A 19,932-nucleotide genomic window follows, 5' to 3' on the forward strand; every position below is an offset into this window, starting at 1 on the left:
ACGGTCAGCGCGTTCCGTTTGCTCAACGAATCCACCTGCACGTGAGTGGTTTACCACGCGAGACTGGAAGACATGGGGTGGATTTTGCGTAGCCTCCCCAACCTGGAGCCACGGAGCCACCGACACTGCACGCGACCGGGTTCCCAAGACTCCAGTCCTCGCGGCCCACCACGGCCCGGCTCTCCGTGTTTACCAATCGTCCCCGTTGAGTTGCGACTCAAGGTGCGACACGCTGCACATGCCTGATGATTGTCAACACACCCCACTGAGCGCGTCGTTCAATTGTACAAACCGCGCACGTGTTCGCGTGTGTTCATGTGTGCGCGCGCGTGTGTGCGCGTGTTTTCATGTGTCTTTCGTGGTTTGCACATGACGCGTAATCCAATTGTACGTACGTTGAACCTTTTTCGCACCGTATGTGATCAACTGTGCTCGTCCGAGGTGCACATTGCGCAATCATCAGGCGCGTGTGGCGTGTGCCGACTTTTGCATCAGAGCGGAGTAGACCATGGGGACCAGGAAGAGGCTTGACGGTGGCGAGGGGCCGGGGGGGGGGGGCTCACCAGGGCTGGAGTTTGGAGGAACCCTGGCATGCGACACAGGACACAGACTATCGCACTCGCCCCGGGTCGACAGGAACTCAACACACAATGACCCGGGAGGACGGCGCGCTCCGAACCCGCGGGTCAACTCACGGAACCCGGAGCGCTCTCGGCTGCGGAATAACTTAACGTGAAGGAGAAGCTCAACACGGTCAACGGGGGGACCCCCCCCTTGGTGAAGAGGAGAACGGCCTTCCTGGTGTCATCGTCATAATAGTTGTTCTGCATCGCTGGATGAGCATCACTATCGTTAATAATGTTATAGTCATTTACACACACGCACGCACACACGCACACACGCACACACACGCAACTTCACCGGCTCTCGTCGGCCCCACAGCTCCTACACGAACGTCCACGTGGGGGGAGCGGACATCGTGTGTCCCAGACACGGGGGGGGGGTCACGCGGGAGGGGACGCGGTGCAGACACCGGCGTGGGACACGCAGGGAGAAGACTGGAACAAGTGACTGAACGTGTGCAGTCGGGTGCAGGGCGAGCGGAGACGAAGCTGGGACGCGTGGAGACAAGTGGGAGACACGCGAGGGCAGGTGTAGGACGAGTGAGGCAGCGGCGCGGCCGGCGTGGGCCCTGGTGTCACACACCGTGTCCCCAGCGTGTGAGACACGCGTGGGACACGCGTGGGACACGCGTGGGACACGCGTGGGACACGTGTGGGACACGTGTGGGACATGTGTGGGACATGTGGGACAACGAGAAGCCGCTCACCGCACGCACCCACGACCATCACAGGCTCGCTACAAAATTATAAGTCACCGGGTCGCTCTGGCAATTGGTTAAGACTTCGAACCTCGTGTTCATTCAAGGCTTGCATGCTCACAAAAAAGTATGGCCATTCCGTTTGCATGTCCTGCTTCGTGGAACGTACGGGACGTGGAGGGGGGGGGGGGGCAGGGGGGGGTCGGAGACAGGGGGCACAGAGATGGGTGGGGGGGGGTCATACATTCCTGCCACTGACGTCCCTAACAGGGGGGGGGGGGGCGTGCCTCTGTGGCTCCCCTCCAAACGCAATGAGCGATGCATATATATTACCCCACGTTGACACGGGAGCTCTCGGGGTCCCCATCGGGACCCGCCGGCAACTTGCCACACGCTGGCTCGTCAAGAGCGGGGACTAAAGACGTAAGAATGAGAACCACGAGAGAAACATTTCTGCCACAGGCACTGGTCCGCCCGCTCGGCGCCGCCGCTGCGGCAGAGGGCGGACTTGGAGCGGACATGCTCTCCGGGGGGACACGGCGAGGGCAGCTAACAGCCCGGAGAGACGGAGCGGCAGATCTTACAGGCGCACGGATGGGCACGACTCCTCGGGTCACGTGGAGAGGTCGTGACCCCTTCCCCCCGGGGTCGTGAACCGTCCCTTTGGGGTCATGACCCCTCCCTTCGAGGTTATGACCCCTCCCCTCGGGGTCATGACCCCTCCCTAAGGGGTTATGACCCCTCCCTAAGGGGGCATGACACCTTCCCGCACGGTTGCGACCCCTTTTGGGGTCGTGACCCCTCCAATCAGGGGCATGACCTTCCCCAGGGGTCATTCCCCAACCCCAACGCATATTTTGCTGTGTTGGGATCAAATCCTTTAAAACAAATAAAGGACGCCATCATTGAACATACACAAAACACAGATAGGAACAAAATGTAAATATAAGGATCAGGTTTTTTGTTGTTGTTAAGGTAACGGGAATTGTTGTTGTTGTTGTCGTCAGAAGCCGCCTGGGTCCTGCTCTTGCCGCTGAGATGAGCGTCACTGTTGGTGGGGCCCGGCTCCTGCACGAGGAGGAGGAGACCCAGGAGCTCACGGGGAGGGGTCCCCACACCCGCCCGTGGTGGACCGTGGTTCGATCCCCGATAAGGACTTTGGACGAAAGGCAAGATCGACGCTGGCGTGCGCGCTACGGTCGGGCAGGACCGCTCCCTCGGTCACGGTCATTCGTCCAGCGTGGGTGGAATCGCGGTTCGCTATTTGAACTTCAAGAACAGCAACGCCGTCGTTTGGTTCAAAACAAACTCCGAGCGCTGGCCAAGGCCGAGAACGGCGAGGACGCCGCACGGTGGAGGGGTCGGCGCCGCCCAGAACCCCGGCGCGCCCTCGCCGACAAATCCGCTCGGCCTCCCGTGTGGCCCACGGGGGCTGGGGTGGGCGGGGGGGGGGGGGGGGCGTCCTCCGTGTCCGAGCGGGGCCACGCTAGACGGTCGGTCGGGTCGGCGGGTGGATTGACGACTCCGGGAGACGTCACCGTCAGACCTCGGTGGAGAAGAGCAGGCTCTGCCGCTTGCTGTCGGGCTTGGGGATCGACTCCAGCTGCATGAAGTAGAGCAGCACCTGCACCTGTGGGGGCACGAGGGGGAGGGGGGGCATCGAGACGACGGTGAAATTGGCACTCTGCCGGACTCTCATCAATAGTCACATGACCACAGCTCATCCGACGGTAGATTGTGTGAACCGCTGCTCTATCGCTCCATGTATCATAAATTATCTTCTCACTATTATAATATTTATTATAATATTTATTCATAATGAGTAACCCGGTCATGAGTTTCCCAGCCACCCCCTTCACCCTCCCACACCGACCAGAATAGTGCAGCATGTTCAAACAACCCTCATTTAGTGACACGGTACGGGGAGGCCTCCGAGGGGGGGTTGAACTTGGCTACAGCAGAGGTGACACTGCCCCCGAGCCTGGGAGACAGCTGCGTGCTGCCCCCTGCTGTGCTGAGCTGGCAGTGGCCTCGTGCAGTGGGGCACGTGCAGTGGGGCACGTGCAGTGGGGCACGTGCAGTGGGGCACGTGCAATGGGGCACGTGCAGTGGGCACGTGCAGTGGGGCACGTGCAGTGGGGCACGTGCAGTGGGGCACGTGCAGCGGGGCACGTGCAGCGGGGCACGTGCAGCGGGGCACGTGCAGTGGGGCACGTGCAGTGGGGCACGTGCAGTGGGGTGCGGGGGGCACCTGCGACATGACCTCGAGCGACCAGCTGTCCGTCATGGTGATGGGCACGCTGGGGTTGGGGGTCAGCTTGCTGTCCTTCTCGGACGGCCGGAGCAGCGTGGGCCCGAACACCGTCGCCAGGTTGTGCAGCGACATCTTGTTGATGGGCTCCTGGTCGGCCACGCTGGGGTGCGGGGAGGAGAGCACAAGCGCGGCGGAGCGTCGTGACCGGGGTTCGGCGCCAGGTGCGCCGCCAGGCCGGGCCCCGCGCCACCGAACGTCCCGTCGGCACCGGCCAAGTTTCGCTCAGCTCGGCGGCGCGTCGCTCCCGCGGTGGCCGCCCCGCGCGACGGATTCGCAACTTTGTAGCCGGCCGCTCGACGCTCGGGCCTCTGGGTCCGCGCTCGGCGGGACCCGGCGACCGCCGCCATCTCCCACGGCGTGGCAACGCTGCGCCCCGGCTCACGGAGCACGGCGGGCGGAGGGCGTTTCGATTCTCACGTCGACGTTCAGCCGGAGTCGACGCGGGGGATTCGCCCGAGTCAATCGAGCCGAGGTGAGAGTGAGCAAGACTGGATCGAGTGTGTATTACGTTGAACTTCTTTCGCACCGTACGTAGCCAACCGTGCTAATTGTAGGTGCAGGAGGAGCGAGTGTGATGGAAAATAAAGAGCGATTGGGGGGAGAGAGAGTGGGGAGAGCGATTGGGGGGAGAGAGTGGGGAGAGCGAAAGTGGGGGGAGAGAGAGTGGGGAGAGTGATTGGGGGGAGAGAGTGGGGAGAGTGAGAGTGGGAGGAGAGAGAGTGGGGGGAGACAGAGTTGGGGAAGCGAGAGTGGGGAGAGCGAGTGGGGGGAGCGAGTTGGGGGAGCAAATTGTGGGAGAACGAGTGGGGGGAGAGCGAATGGGGAGAGAGAACAGGGAGAGCATGTGAAGAGAGAGAGAGAGAGAGCGAGTGGGTAGGTACCGCTTCATGTGGTCGAGCAGGAACAGGAAGGTGTTGAGGTTGGGCTCGGGGAGACTCTGCAGCAGGTTGAGCATGCAGTTCTCCTTGGCCACGGGGTCCGACAGGGCTGCACATCCCACACACACGGAAACACGCACGCACGCACGCACGCGCTCACACACCGCCGGGACGCGCGCATCGCTGCCGACGCTCACAAAGGGTGGAGCGATGGCGGTGATGGCGGTGGTGATGGCGGTGACGGCGGTGGTGGTGCCACAGCGGCGGTGTTAGCCGCACCGATGGCCTCGACGAAGTTGGGGTAGAGCTCGTCGGTGAAGAGCGGCTCGGGGAGCTCGCGGAAGTAGAGCTTCAGCGTCCCCGCGATGGCGTTCACGTCCATGTCGCTCATCATCACCGACACGTCCTTGTCATCTGGGAGGCACGCGGGGGCACACGGCTCCAACACTGCTCGCAGTGTCTCCACGTGTACGTGTCTGTGTGTGTGTGTCCACGTGCGTCTTTGTCTCTAGTGTCTGCGCACGTGAGTTGTCCGTCAACTCAATGCACCGCCTGCCGGCAGCGAGCCGTCCACACGTCGCGCGAGGGCCTCCAGGCGCACCTGGCCTGGCGCGAGCGCCACGGTGACGTCGCTGCCACGCAGTGGCGAATGGCGGCCATTGCGTGCGCGCGCGCATGCGTCCGTGTACGTGTGTTCGTGTCTGCGTACGCTCGTGCGTGCATACTCATGTCGAAGGCCGCCTTGAGCGCCTGGATGTCGGTGGCGACGCCGGACACGCGGTAGATGCCGACCTCCTCCAGGCCGCGCTTCTCCACCTCCTCCACGCACTGGCGCACCACATACGGCACCTTGGAGCGCTCGCGTCTGCACACGCACGCGCACACACACGAGCACACGCGCATACACGCACACACACACACACGCACGCACACACGCGCACACACACACACGAGCACACGCGCATAGACGCACACACACACGCACGCACACTCGCGCGCACACACACACGCACACACACACGCGCACACACACACACATAGGTGAGAGCTGGAATCGTTACACAAGGGTAACGCAAAAAAACTCGCGTTCAGAACGACTGTTTAGCACGGCGGGCCGTGTGTGGCCCTCACTTGGTGACCATGGCGATCTTGACGCCGTAGACGCCCGTCTGCTTGCGCGACGGCATGCGCTTGAGGCTGAACTCGCGGCTCGTGAACTTCACCGAGAGCTTCACCTCGATCTGAGCTCCACGGCGACGACGAGCAGAGCGAGAGACAAAGCACACGAACAGAAATGCACAAAAGGAAAAAGATCGCCCCGTGTGGCCTCAACAGCTTGTTGGGGCAAGGCAAACGAATGTCGCCACCCACACCGCGAGGGTGCGGGTGGCGAGTATTACACCCGGCCGCCCTCTGTCTTGCTGGCGGTGATGTTTGCACACTGCACGAGGTACTCATTTAAGACCGATAAGACGTCTTAACACAGATTAAGACGTCTTGTGTAGACAACAGGCTGCTAGGACAAGTGCTGTTAGCGAGCACCTATTAAGCCTGGCACTACTCACAAGTACGTGTTGTAGCAGGTAATCATTTAATGCCACGCAACTTCAGGGAAGTCCAGGAACAGTTCAAGTAATCACCACTGATGTTACTGATGTTAGCTGTGGCCCGGGTATCGAACTCAGGCCACTGGGCTAGAGGCGGGCCTACACACTTCTCCGCTCGTTCAACGAGGGCGACGCCAGCGGCTCAGCTCGGCTACTGCAGTGGAAAAACCCGGGCACCTCCTGAGCCGCGCTGGCTCAGTATGGCCCTGTCATGGCTCGGCTGCACAGTGGGTAAAGCGGTATAGGTGACAAAAGTGAGAAGAACGCCCAGGAACCCGTGGGGCCGGGGGGCGTTCACGATGGGAGGCCCCCGCACGAGGCCTGGTCACGACGCAAAAAGCCTCACCCCGTTCATGGGAATGACCGTCCGCTGCCAGTCCTTGTCCTGCAGAGCCCCCGGGTCCAGCTGCAGAAAGGGGAGAAGGCGCACGGGCACGGGGCGTGGGGTGAGGAGCTGTCCGCCTAGAGGGGGTCGTGCTGCCACCCCTTCTGCTTTGCCCTGGAGCGAGCGTTGTTGTAGCTCTCCCGAGAAAACCGCAAGTCTCCCCGGGACATTCAAGTTGACATTTTTTGTCAGTTGTGATGGAGTACGCCGCTCAAGAAGTTGTGTTTATGTGCGGCTCTCCCCCGTCTTCCGCTATTAGAGGATTTTCCTGTCCCCAAGATACGGCCCGGTTTTTTGTAGCCGAGAGGTGGCAACCCTGGGTGGACGAGGGGTAACTAAGGTCCACCGCCAGGGTACAAAAGCTGGTGGGTTTTTTTTGTTTTTCATAAATTACGCTAAACTCTTAACGATAAGCTTAATATGCAATTCTGGACGCTCTCTCTACCACTGTGGACTCGCCATGAACAGGTTTTAAGATGACAAAGATCGTAAATTTGGATCAAGTCAGGAGGGCAATGCCAGTGACGTCACCACAATTCGCCCAAACCGATTCCGTTCTCCATATTACAGGTTTTTTTGGGTTCGATTGCGTAAATAATATTTACGCGATATTTACGCGATCCAACCCAAAAAACCTGTATTATGGATGATATTGGTCGTGACAGCCAACGTGTTAAACGATTCCGTTCTGCAGGATTTCTCAAAACGGCGCTGAGAGTAAACACGGGGACATCACCATCAACATACTTGCCCTCTTAAGGCCGCAGTGTTGTTGTCGAGTTTTTTCATTAATTTGTTGTTGTTGTTATTATTTGTGCTTGTTGCACAACTGCCAACGCAGCAGCAGCAGCATCACGAACTAATGCACACCGCTTGGTGGTGCTACAGACGAGGGGAAGACTCCGTAGAGGAAGACGCCTTGCTGCTGGGAGAGCAGCACCGTCGCGCAGGCTTGGGTCACAACTCCCGCTGGGCCGCCCTGGCCAAGCGTCGGCCACGCATCACGGCCGAGGCCCCAGGCCTGAAAGGCTGTGTGAGGGCCTCAGAGCGTCTTGGCACACAGTCCTCGACTATTTACACATTGCTATAATAAGTCGCGCTCAATCTGTTTAACGTTACCGGAACGCACATTTGTTATTTTACTGTAATAAGTCTAAAAATAATCTGCCCGAATTGACTCGTGCCACAGGGAATATATCATTCACCATCAACGTACGTTTGTGCACAATTTTAAATTCCTCATGTCACGCGGCTGTTTTGCTCCGATTTCTATTTTGCTTCATCACTCTACTTGTATTTGTTTTGCCTTCGTCACTATGGTGGACCCAGGTCACTCACTCGTGCAAATGAGACCTCATCCTGGCCTGCTGACTTCTCATTTGGCTAAAGACAATCAAGCAGACTTCATTTGACTCCGCAAGCCGATGTGGCACCGCCTCGGCCTGGACGCGACCGCCGCTCCGCACGTGACCGCCGAGACGCCCGGCACACAGCCGGTGCACCTCCACGCCCATGAGCGCCGTCCTCTACGACAAACGACGGTGGGGCGAGCGGGCCCAGCCATTTAGCGCCGTGGATCTCGACCCCCCCCCATAGACGGCGAACGCGAGCAGACGGTGACGCACCGTGACGGCGGGGAGCGGGTGGCCGCCCGCGTGACCTCTCACCTGCACCTGCCCCTTGCCCATGATCTTGTCGACGATCTCGGCGTCGTCCTTGGCCAGCTTGCTCTTGTCGTAGCACTTGTCGTAGCAGAGGATGCGCAGCGTCTGCGAGCCCTCGAGCTCGATCTCAAACTCCTGCGAGACGGGAGGCGTGCGGCGGCAGCAACACGCAACAAGACATCAGCTGTCAAGGTCAACCATTATTGTATTGTGGGTCAGAGGTCAGATCCTGCAGCCTCTCCCCATAGGCCCGTCGTGGCCGCTCAACCTCCTCAACCTTTTCAACCTCCTCGTGCAGCGGAGACTCCTCGTCGAGGTCCCCGGCACCGCGGTGTACCGGCACAAATTCAGAGCAACGGTGGGCGGCGACGCATTTACCCGGAGCGGCTGTGAGCCCGAGTGCCGATGTTCACAACCAATCCAGCCAAGGGAGGCCCGGAACCGGGTCTGATATCACTCGCCACCAGAGTTAGCTGCGGCTGGGAATTGAACTCGGGTGGCCGGGTTGGTAGCGTGGTGCCCGAACCACCGTGCCACCGTCTCCGCACACGCGCACGGACGCAGACCGGGAGACGCGCGCTGCACTGGCCGCACCGACCTCGTTCCAGTTGGGCTCCATGGTGTCGCGGTAAACACGCGTCTTGGCTTTGTTCACAAAGTAGCCGAAGGAATCAACCTCCAGGGTGCAGTAGAGATCTGGGGTCACGCACACCACGGTGAGACACGACTGGGTGAGAGGGGGCAGGTAATGCACACCACCGACACCACCACTATTCCACTGCACCACTATTCTACTGCACCACAACATAACTACACCCCACCACGATCACAGGAACACGCCAACCACAACACCATGGCACCACAACGCCTTAGCACATCACACAACCCAACTATCATAAGACATAACCACACCACTATACACGCCACCGATTTAACAGCACATCACCACATGATCACGACATCACAACACCACCCCCCCCCCCGCCCCATGTGACGAGTGGTGGCACACGATGCGCGACTCCTCACTCGCTATCTGCTTGAATCCCATCGCAGAGTGGACGATCACGTTGAGGAATCCGTAGAGGCCGGAGGATTCGTCGTCTGGAGGGGGAGACAGGGCATGGAGAGCGGAGAGGGAGTGGGGAGGGGTTCACACCCAGATGGGACAATATCCGTCCTGATTATCTTTGACGTGGAAACTGCTGCTGCTGTTGTGTGTGTGTGATCCCAACTGAGCGATTTGCAGGTCATTTTACAGCATTGGGATGTTTGGCCAATTATATTGCGTGTGCATGTGTGGTTTTGCTTAGGCATCAATTTATATCAGAATCAAAACCTTTATTTAGACTGCAGGAAGAATCCGACGAGCTATGAAGCTCTTTTTTCACAGGGGCGGGTCAACGACAAAAAACGAATCTAGGCCCTGCCCCAAGGCCTGCGATATCAGGCCTTGATCATACGCCAGGCCCCGTGTGTCGTTTGTCATCATCCTTGACAGCTGAAGGTGGAGGCGGCAAACGGATCCAGGCAACGTCAGCTCACAAGCATGCCGGGTTTGAGGGTGATCTGCTTGCCACGGAGGCGATGGGCGCGATGGCGAGTGCGTCGGTGAAGGATATTGCGAGGGTGAGTACGTGCGCACGGACCCTCCTTGTTGATGGTGAGCGGGATGTTGTGCACCGTCTGCAGCTTCACGCACGAGTTGGTGAGCATCTGCAGCTCCACGGAGCTCAGGGAGAAGCTCTTGAAGCCTGCAGCACACCACATGGGTGAGACACTCACCACACAGGCCAGACACTCACCACATGGGTGAGACACTCACCACATGGGGGAGACACTCACCACACAGGCCAGACACTCACCACATGGGTGAGACACACTATTTGTTTAGCGCAGGGCCTGTGCGAGCTGGCTACTTGAGTCAGCCCTGCCACTAAATGCCCCTCTGGCCCAGCCGAGTTGAGTCTCCTCCCTAGCGTGAATCACCGTCACGATGGCCCCCACACAACTAACCTAGTGGACCCCCCCCCCCCAACATCCGAGAGGAACCGAAGCCAGGCCTGGGTCAGCCAGCCTCACCCACCACGCTTGAGACGATGAAGATCCGCCACGGTGACTCACCTCGGCGACTCAGGTGAGGACACAGACACGCGCGAGCACGAGCACACGGTCGAGGGCGTGTGTGCGTAGGAGCGAGCGCGTGTGTGCGTAGGAGCGAGCGCGTGTGTGCGTAGGAGCGAGCGCGTGTGTGCGTAGGAGCGAGCGAGTGTGTGCGTAGGAGCGAGTGCGTGTGTGCGTAGGAGCGAGCGAGTGTGTGCGTAGGAGCGAGCGAGTGTGTGCGTAGGAGCGAGCGCGTGTGTGCGTAGGAGCGAGCGCGTGTGTGCGTAGGAGCGAGCGAGTGTGTGCGTAGGAGCAAGCGAGTGTGTGCGTAGGAGCGAGCGCGTGTGTGCGTAGGAGCGAGCGAGTGTGTGCGTAGGAGCGAGCGCGTGTGTGCGTAGGAGCGAGCGCGTGTGTGCGTAGGAGCAAGCGAGTGTGTGCGTAGGAGCGAGTGTGTGCGTAGGAGCGAGTGTGTGCGTAGGAGCGAGTGTGTGCGTAGGAGCGAGTGTGTGCGTAGGAGCGAGCGAGTGTGTGCGTAGGGGCGAGCGAGTGTGTGCGTAGGAGCGAGCGCGCACACTCACACTTCTTCTGCTGCTCCCGCGTCGCCTCCCTCCACTCCGCGCGCTCGTAGTCCGAGGTGATGAGGAACGTGTAGCTCTGTCGGGGGGAGGGGGGGGCGTACAGGGCGGAGGAGGGGGGCAGCGCAGCAACACAACCGTGTGAGTCCAACCCCGGTCGACTGTCTGACCGCAGTAGTGGGTGGGGTAGCGCGGTCCGCGTGGGCCCCAGTGCAAGGAATTAAATGGGCCCCCTCCCCCCCTTTCCTATTCGCCCCTCTTCAACGCAGCCCGGCGCCCGGCGCCCCTGCCGTGCCGCGGAGCCCCGGTGCGGTCGCGCCGCCTGCGCGCCCCGTCGGCGGCCCACCTTGCCGTTGCGGTTGTGCGTGCGGAGAGGCATGCTGGGCGACAGCAGTAGCAGCATCGACTCCTGCTCCGACAGCTTCTTCCTCAGCCGCTCCACCGCCTTCACCCCCTTGTTGCCCTTCTGTGCCACAGGTCACGCGGTGTGGGGGAGCAGGGAGGGAGTCGTGGGGAGTTGTAGGGGGGGGTCAGGAGACGGGGTAGGACAAGAATTAAGTAAGAGCGCTCCTCCCAGCGCGCATCCCGGGGCCCCCGCAACGCTGGGCGGCGCAGGGGCAGCGGCGTGAAATTCGCTCTCCCATTCTGCTACGAAGCTCTGCTCATCATCGTCGTCGTCATCATCCACTGCTGGATGAAGGTCTCCCCCAAGCCGCCACCAATCCTTCAGGAAGCTGCCATGTAATAACCCGGCCCGGCGTCTGCACACGAGCCCCGTTATGCGAACAGTAAACGTGATTTAAAATACTAAATTATAGTCCCCGAACCATCCACCCGCCCAAAAGAGAAATTCACGTGGAACGCGCCCGATCCAGTCCTGGACGGCGTTGGGATGGGTGACCACCATGCAGACGGCAGTGCAGAGAAATCAATTGTTGTACTGCGCTTCTACGCTCCCCGTTCTTCACCAACCCACACCGACCAGCGCGGTGACGGGTGGCTGCGTACCGCGCTCGCTCTATCACGAGAGGAAACGTCTCAAGAGTGTGGAGCCCCCTATGGGCAGCTGTCTCTGTGTGGCGCGAGAGGGCTCAGCACCTGGCTCGGGGATGGGCGTTAGTCTGCAAGAAGGGGGGGGGGTGATGGTTGCCATGCGAGTTATCTGTGGGTAACTCTTGCCAATTAGAAGCGAGACTGACATCGTGCGCCCTGTGGTTTAATCACCCCTACAAACCAGACTGCAAGGGGACGGGCCCTCATCCAGCAGCGGATCGACAAAGACGGCCGCACACGTTGGCGCGTCGTAAGGCCACGCGGTGAGCCACGGGCCCGCCGCCCTCTCTCTCCGCGCCGGCCGTCCCACCCACCTTTTCTCGCTGGATGTCGTTCTTGATCTGAGAGATCTTTATTTTCATGGCTTCGATCTCCTCGTCGGGCACCACCGGGATTGGCTGGCCGGCGTCACATGACTCGTCGGGCGGCTGGAAGCTGAGGTCGGCCAGCGGGATGTACCACTTGCAGTCGTACTGCTGGGCTTTCCTGTTGCCCCATGCACACCATAGGAATGTGGAATTGTCATCATTTGAGCAGGAAATCACTTTGACTTGACTCACCGAGTCTCAAGCCTCATTTTCAGGAGGGTCCTGCAACATCTACCAACCCCACCCCCGCCCGCACCACGTGGACACCGCCCTACGTCACTCACCAGCTCGCCCGTCCCGGCACCACCACTCGCTCTCTCGCTCGCCCTCTCGCTCACTCGCTCGCTCTCTCGCTCTCTCACCCGCTCGCTCACCCGCACTCTCACTCACTCTCTCACCCATTCACTCATTCACTGTCTCACCCACTCTCTCACCCGCTCTCATTCACTCTCATACTCGCCCGCCGGCACGCTCACCCGGCCGCCTGCTTCTTGAGCTTGGCGCAGAGCAGCAGGTCGGTGAAGAGGAAGACGTGGCGCAGCTTCCGCGTGCCCTCCGACAGCTCCACCAGGAAGCCGTCCTTCACCAGCTGCCGGCTCTGCGGCACGCAACAACACCACCACCGCCGCCGTCAAAACCCCCGCCGCAGTCACCACCGTCAACACCACCAGCGGCAGTGACATCACCACGGCGCTTGTGCCGGGCTAGATGCACCTTGAGGCCACCCAAGGGTTAAGCAAAGTCGACCGATACAGGATCCTCAACACGGAGCTGGGATTGCGCATGAATCCGCATACTCGTGTCCTCCTCGCCCCGCAAAGCCGCTGGATTTGTCGCTCTTCACATCATCGCCGTCGCTCAGGAAACCCAAAGAAGTCATTAGATCTGGCGGCAAGATGGCCGGGTGTGAGATAGTCTGCGGTGACACGGAATAGAAAAAAATAACCCTGAAACTTGAAACCAGGTCGCCGAGTTCTTATCGCAGTTCGTTGACCTCTACACCAGTCACCGCACCACTCCCTGTGCGCACACAAAGACAACGATCCCCGTGTATCGTTTACAGACTTTTGGGGCAAGTGTTGTTCGCGAACACTGCGTTGGTGTACGGTGCTTTTTTTCTGGAAGACTTTTTCTGTTTGTGCGCATAGTCACTTTAAGATGTTTTCTTGTTCATGTTTTTGTTTTTTTTTTGTTGCGGTTGCACCCGATTCAAGAGCCGATTGGCTCACAGGGCGATACCTAATAAATAAAACTGAAACTGAAGGCTGGCAAGGTACACGAGGGAGTGGATGGCCACCACCACGCCTGACTGACTTTGTCTTCCCAGTGGCGATGTTTACACACTGCACAAGGTTCCCATTTAAGGTTGAGTCGACCTAGGGGAGGCCCAGGAACCGGTTCAAGGATTGTCCACTGTTCATCGGTTGCGCGTGGAAATCAAACTTGTTGCTGGGTTCGTAGCGCGGCGTGCTAACTGCTGCAATACCGCTCCCCACTGCGCACACACACACGCACACACACGCACGCACTGCGTAAGCACAAACCCACTAGGGCACCGTTTACGCAGCACATGGCAATGACTTCCCTTCGGCGCCACCGTAGATAACGGCGCTGCCGCCCTGCGGAGCCCCGCGGAGCCACGGCCTCGCCGCCGCGTCGCCACGCCACGCGCGCCCCGAGCAGCGGAGTCATTGACAACGACGGCCGCCATCGCTCCACTACTGGGCGAAGGCTTCGCCACCCTCTCGCGGCCACGCCATGCAACGATCCACCCGGCACCATTCCGTCGCTCCGTCTCCACGGCCGGCACTGGCGTGGTGGGTTCCCAACTTTGGCCGCCACTCCCCAGGCGAGTCTCCACCACCGGCCATCGTCCGCCCCCGAGGCCCGCTTGCTTTCCTTGCGAGTACGATGGTCTCTCGACCCACGTGTGTTCTCAATTCCACGCATTTTCACTAACTGCCCGCTGTGCATATACGATACCCTCAAGCGTTTTCCAGTTGTGTCGCTAGGACAGACATCTCCGTGAATAGGGGAGATATCTGCGGTAGGCTCAGGCATCTCCAATGAGAAGGTGATCTATTGGCGGTTGAGACAGATATCTGTACGAGTTGGTTGAGAAGTGCACCTTTAGTTAACGGGGTGAGGAGCAGCAAAGACAGGAAGTCTCGAGGCCTGGGGCAGGAAGTGGCGCCCTGAGAAGCCCGCTACGTTACCACGGCGGCGACCGTCCTGACGTCCCGAGCGAAAACCACGAACGGCGAGAGAGAAACCAGGGGCGGGGAGCGAGGGGGGTTTGGGGCGAGAGCGTGGGACGGGCAAAACCCACCTCGGGCAAGAACCCGCCTGGCACCGCTTCAGAAACTCTCGCTTCCCACGGCGTGACGTGGCCGGAGCCTCGCGTGAGTCACAGCGCGAGCCAGGTAGGCGATGACGTGGCCTGCGCCCCCCCCTTCCCCCGGCCCCCCTCCCTCCCACCCCACCCTAACCTCCTGCCCTTCACACTCGGCGGCGGTGAACGCGACGCCGGATTGTCTGCCGCATCGACCACGGCACTCGACCGTCACGTGCCGAGCGGTTTTTGTTTTTGCCGTCGCGTGGCCGCAGCACGTTCCAGGCAGAAGAAAAAAATCTCGGGAGTTAAACAAAAAAAAACCCAGGAATTTTTAAAGAAAACAACGCGAGCCTCACAGCACGGGCACGGGGGTGCGGGTGTGCGGGTGTGCGGGGGTGTGCAGGCTTGTAGGGGTGCGGGGCGTGCCGAGCAAGAGGAACACAAACCCCCTGCGCTGGAGGAGCATGAGCTGTGGTTCAGGTCTCTCTGTGCAGCCTCGTTTCTGCCTGTGGGTCTGTCCGTCGGTGTCTTTGTGTGGGTCCGTGTCTCTGAGTGAACGTCTGTCCGTCCTTATCTGCGTGCGTCTGTCTGTCTGGCCCCAGTGGGGAAAAATAATTGACTCGGGTCGTGGTGCACTCCCAACAGCACCACCGCACGCGGGCGCTCGGTACGGCGCGGCGCGAGCCCGGTGACGGCGCCGCCTGCGTTGGCGCCCGGTCAGACGCCACCGAGGTAAACGGCGCTCCCCTTGTCGAGGCCTTGACGCGACGGACAGAGGCCTCCCCCTTGGGCACGGCACGCTCCAGAAAGACCCCATCTCTGAACGGGGCTCTGAAAGCGACGTTCATCTGCGTGCGTGCCATGTGACCCGGCGTGTGACCCAGCATGTGACCCAGCATGTGACCCAACGCGTCACCCAACGCGTGACCCAGCATGTGACCCAGCATGTGACCCGGCATGTGACCTGGCATGTGACCCGGCATGTGACTCGGCAATTGACCCAGCATGTGACCCGGCATGTGACCCAGCATGTGACCCGGCAATTGACCCAGCATGTGACCCAGCATGTGACCCAGCATGTGACCCAGCATGTGACCCGGCAATTGACCCAGCATGTGACCCAGCATGTGACCCGGCAATTGACCCAGCATGTGACCTGGCAATTGACCCAGCATGTGACCCAGCATGTGACCCGGCAATTGACCCAGCATGTGACCCAGCATGTGACCTGGCAATTGACCCAGCATGTGACCCAGCATGTGACCCGGCAATTGACCCAGCATGTGACCCAGCATGTGACCTGGCAATTGACCCAGCATGTGACCCGGCAATTGACCCAGCATGTGACCCAGCATGTGACCCGGCGTGTGACCCGGCGTGTGACCCGGCGTGTGACCCGGCGTGTGACCCGGCATGTGCCGGGCAGCGTCTCTGACCTCGCCCTTCTTGACGGTGACCGACTGCCGCCGGGGCGTGATCTCTTCGTTGATGCTGGAGAGGAAGCTCTGGGAGATGCGCAAAGCGTCCTGGAGCAGCGGGTAGTCGGGGTGCGTCACCGGGGTGTGCTTCAGCAGGTCCTGCTCGCACCCACGCACCGTGCGACACACGTGTTCCCCAACACGCTCCCGGCACGTGGAGCCGATCGCCGGAGAGCCGTCTTACCGACCGGCGCGCGCGACGCAATACAACGGGAGAGCCGCACGGCAGCGCGAGCACGGACTCGTTCACTCGACGTTCACTCGACGTTCACTCGATCACGGACGATGAGCAACGTCAGGGCAAAAAACTCGTTTCTTTCTTAGCCAATAGTTCCTTTTTTGCTCTGGTTTGTGTCTCTAAGTTTGTGGCATTAACTTTATCATTCATGTGGCCAGTTTTCTGTTGGGCGAGTCCCTAGAGGCAGCAACATCTTTGCACGGGTATTAATAATATAATAATAAAAATAACAATTTCAACTTGTAGCACAACGCACAGTATTCACTCGCCCTCGAAAGCAGAGAACGACTCAAAGGCACGAGGAGGAACCGACAGATCCAGCAGGAAGGCAGCAGCCACGCGGCGAACCAGCGCCAATCGTTGCCCAAGCTCTGTGGTCCTCTATATATTGAGGTGTTATCGGCCAATTAACGAGCGCTTACACGCGGGGGGAAACCGTAACGCCCGGAAAATCCCACGTGTGCGAGGGGGGAAAGGTGTATCTCTCAGGATGCCAGGCGTGCCCACCACCACCGCCCACGGTTGGAAAGCGCCGGTGGGAATCTCGCCTGCCTGGCACAAGGCCGGGCATGCCGGGCGACCCCGCCGCGTGACGCGCTGCGTGCCGCACTCACATGCAGGACTAGCGTGCTGCGCGTGACCTTGTCCACCGGCTTGTAGAGAAGCGCTGGGGGCGCCGGCGATCGCAGGACGGGCGGGCGGGCGAGCGGACGGGAGGGAGGGGGGCAGGAGAGGCGCAAGGTAGCGGGCGTAAACACAGAGTCAGGATGACCAAACACAAAGCTCTCTCTGCGCACGCATCCGCGACCCGTGGGAACTCTGTGCGTGTGTGTACACGCGGATGTATGGATTAAAGAAGAGGTCCCGTGGACACCCACACCAACGAATAAAAATACATTTGCCCCAGCATCTGAAAGTTCTGCACACCATCGCATCTCAATCATTCAAATGCTCCATTGCAGGGTATTTTTGGCTATAGGGGACCCCCTCATGGCAGCTGCCCCCGTGTGGCAGACGGTGACGCAGAATCGAGTGGACATTAGTCCGCACCACCCAGGTGTGTGCACCTGGGGCAAGTGCCGTTCACAAGCACCAGGCTCGCACGGCACACGAGTGCATGGCGTGGCCATCACCATGCCCGACCGCCTTTGTCTTCCCAGTGCTGAATAGACGTAGGAGAGGCCTAGGACCGGTTCAAATATTTTCCATTCTTTTTGGTCATGAGTGAGAATCGAACTCGGTTGCCGGGTTAATGGCGCAGTGTGGTTAACCGCTGCTCCACAGCTCCCCACACGCACGTGGACACACAAACACAGAAAACAAAGATCCCGCCGTATAGCCTGCAGTCGACTGTTAGGGCAAGTGCTGTTAGCGAGCTCTCGAGGAGGTGGGCTGGCCAACACCACGCCCGGCCGCCTTTGTCTCTCTAGTGGCGATGTTTACACACCGCACCTAATACTCATTTGCTCATTTGAGGCTGAGTCGACCTAGGGGAAGCCCAGGAACGGATTAGATAACTGTCACTGGTGTCGACCGTGATCGGGAATCGAAACCGGGCCACCAGGTTCATAGCGCAGCGTAGCGCTAACCGCTACACCACTGCTACACAGACACGCGCACACACACACAGACACGCGCACACACAGACACGCGCACACACACACACACAGACATGCGCACACACAGACATGCGCACACACACACACAGACATGCACACACACACAGACATGCGCACACACACACACAGACATGCGCACACACACACAGACATGCGCACACACACACAGACATGCGCACACACAGACATGCGCACACATAGACATGCGCACACGAGCGCTGAATGCAGGGCTGTGCAAGAGCGCGTTGCTGTGTTCCTGTGTCCGTACCTTCCAGCGTGTGTTTGCTCGCGTGGTCCTTGGATTCTTTGGAGCTTCGGACCCTGAGATTCTGAGGCGGCACAAGAGATCCCAGCGATGCGTGTTCGTGAGCGGCGTACTTCACCACGCTAGTCAGCGCGAATCGGTGAAAGGTGGGTGGGGTGGAGGGGCAGGGGTGGCAGCCCAGGCCAGGTTCGGGGACATCACTCGCCACTGGCGTTAGCCGTGGGCCAAGAATCGAACTGACGTTGCCACAGGAGCAAACAGCCGCCAGCAGAGACACCTCGCACGCCGATGAAGCGTTCTCCGAGCCGACGACTTCACCTGGGTCGCTGGAACCGTTGGCTAAGAGCCGGCACGTCGCTCGCGACTTATAGCCGCAAATTAGACCCCCCGCTGCACGTGCCGAACGCTGCCGATTACACGGCACTCAGCGGCAAGACAGATACGGGGCAAGGACATTCAACGCCGTCACCGCCACCCATACGTTGTTTCCTCAACAAAACCGCATCGATCTCAGTGACACTCGCTCGTTTACCCACGGTGTTGCATCTGTCGCCAGGTTCATTACAGGAATATTTTCGGAATTAAAATTTGTCCGGCGGGAGGGAGGAAATTAAAAGAAAACATGGATTCCTCCTCCTCCGCGTCATCGACGGGAGGGACGGTGACCTCTGTGCGGGTGACCTCTGCGCGTGAATTAAAAAGAGAAAACGAAGAACCGTGACGGCCGCCACCGCCGTCACGGCGCTGAGCGAGCGACGCTGCCCTTGTCCTCCGCTGCTCCTCCTCCCCGCCCGCTCCCTGTCCTCGCGTGCACCGTCTGGACCGGCATTTTCCGCCCACGATTTCGTTTTCTTAATTTGTTTTTTTCGCGAGCATCCCTCCTCATCGTCCCCGGGCTCCCGGCGCTTCTTTTGTGCGCATCCCCTCATCTCTCTTCCTCCTTCCCCTCTGTCTCCCACGATGTCTCTCCCCCGTCTGCTTTCCGTGTCTCCCCTCGTCTCCCCCACTGTGTTTCTCCCCCATGTCTCCCCCCGTCTCACCCTGTCTACCGCTGTGTTTCCCGTGTTTTTCGCGTGCCACCCGTAACCTTGCCCGTGTCTCCTCCTCCATATCTCTCTTCTACCCCCCCCCCCCACCACGGCGCCACTGCTGACCCCGCCGCCGTGACCTCTCCACCGTCACCACCGCGAGCAGCGTGGATGTGGCAAGGGCACCGGTGTACTGAACAGACGGAGCCCCCCTCCTCCCTGTCAAATTTCCCGCCCCCCCCCCTCCCCAATCATCGCACCCCTCCAGCCCCCCTCCGTATGCCAGAGCAGTCGCGCCCGGCCCGCCCCCCCCCCCCCGCCCTGACGGCGATGGCCACTGACCTCGGAGATCTCGGCGAACTGCGCGTTGGCCTGACAGCATCTCTCGGCGGTCTCCACGGCGGCCTTGTAGTTGTCGATGAAGGCGCGGTACACGCCCAGCTGGCTGGCCTGCACGTGCACGCCGCAGAAGAGGCCGTTGGCGAACAGGCCGCAGGAAATGCTCATCGGGGCCTCGCCGGCCGGGTCGCAGGAGTCGCGGGAAATAGCAAAATTATCAAAACTAACGAAGACGGCAACCACCGCACGCACGGCGGGAACTCCAACACAGGCAGCAGCTACATTCAAATTTTCCCACACAAAGGCGCACGCACGCGTGCAGACGTGGCAAATAGAACAAAGATCAAGCGCGGTGTTATTTGATG

At 60.1% G+C, this 19,932-nt stretch overlaps 1 protein-coding gene across 3 annotated transcripts in view; it reads right to left on the reverse strand.

Moving 5' to 3' along the window:
• Positions 1-1,528: 1,528 nt before the first annotated feature.
• The window catches only part of BCR (BCR activator of RhoGEF and GTPase), a 55,024-nt gene continuing 36,620 nt past the window's right edge, over positions 1,529-19,932 (reverse strand). For 2 of the 3 annotated variants that reach the window (XM_078595159.1, XM_078595156.1), the window contains exons 5-23: positions 19,571-19,678; positions 18,204-18,264; positions 16,931-16,983; positions 16,037-16,177; positions 12,742-12,863; positions 12,212-12,383; positions 11,191-11,310; positions 10,848-10,923; positions 9,816-9,920; positions 9,196-9,270; positions 8,768-8,865; positions 8,173-8,304; positions 6,467-6,526; positions 5,645-5,754; positions 5,239-5,378; positions 4,793-4,927; positions 4,517-4,622; positions 3,573-3,735; positions 1,529-2,951 (exon numbers count right to left, since the gene is read on the reverse strand). In XM_078595159.1, coding sequence (XP_078451285.1) covers positions 2,862-2,951; positions 3,573-3,735; positions 4,517-4,622; positions 4,793-4,927; positions 5,239-5,378; positions 5,645-5,754; positions 6,467-6,526; positions 8,173-8,304; positions 8,768-8,865; positions 9,196-9,270; positions 9,816-9,920; positions 10,848-10,923; positions 11,191-11,310; positions 12,212-12,383; positions 12,742-12,863; positions 16,037-16,177; positions 16,931-16,983; positions 18,204-18,264; positions 19,571-19,678 — 2,067 coding nt within the window. In that variant the 3' untranslated portion in view covers positions 1,529-2,861. The remainder of the gene's footprint in view (positions 2,952-3,572; positions 3,736-4,516; positions 4,623-4,792; positions 4,928-5,238; positions 5,379-5,644; positions 5,755-6,466; positions 6,527-8,172; positions 8,305-8,767; positions 8,866-9,195; positions 9,271-9,815; positions 9,921-10,847; positions 10,924-11,190; positions 11,311-12,211; positions 12,384-12,741; positions 12,864-16,036; positions 16,178-16,930; positions 16,984-18,203; positions 18,265-19,570; positions 19,679-19,932) is intronic. The other variant, XM_078595157.1, reaches the window with a different exon arrangement.

The sequence above is a fragment of the Lampetra planeri genome, chromosome 6 (genome assembly GCF_965212315.1).
Source record: "Lampetra planeri chromosome 6, kcLamPlan1.2.h2, whole genome shotgun sequence".
NCBI lineage: Eukaryota > Metazoa > Chordata > Hyperoartia > Petromyzontiformes > Petromyzontidae > Lampetra > Lampetra planeri.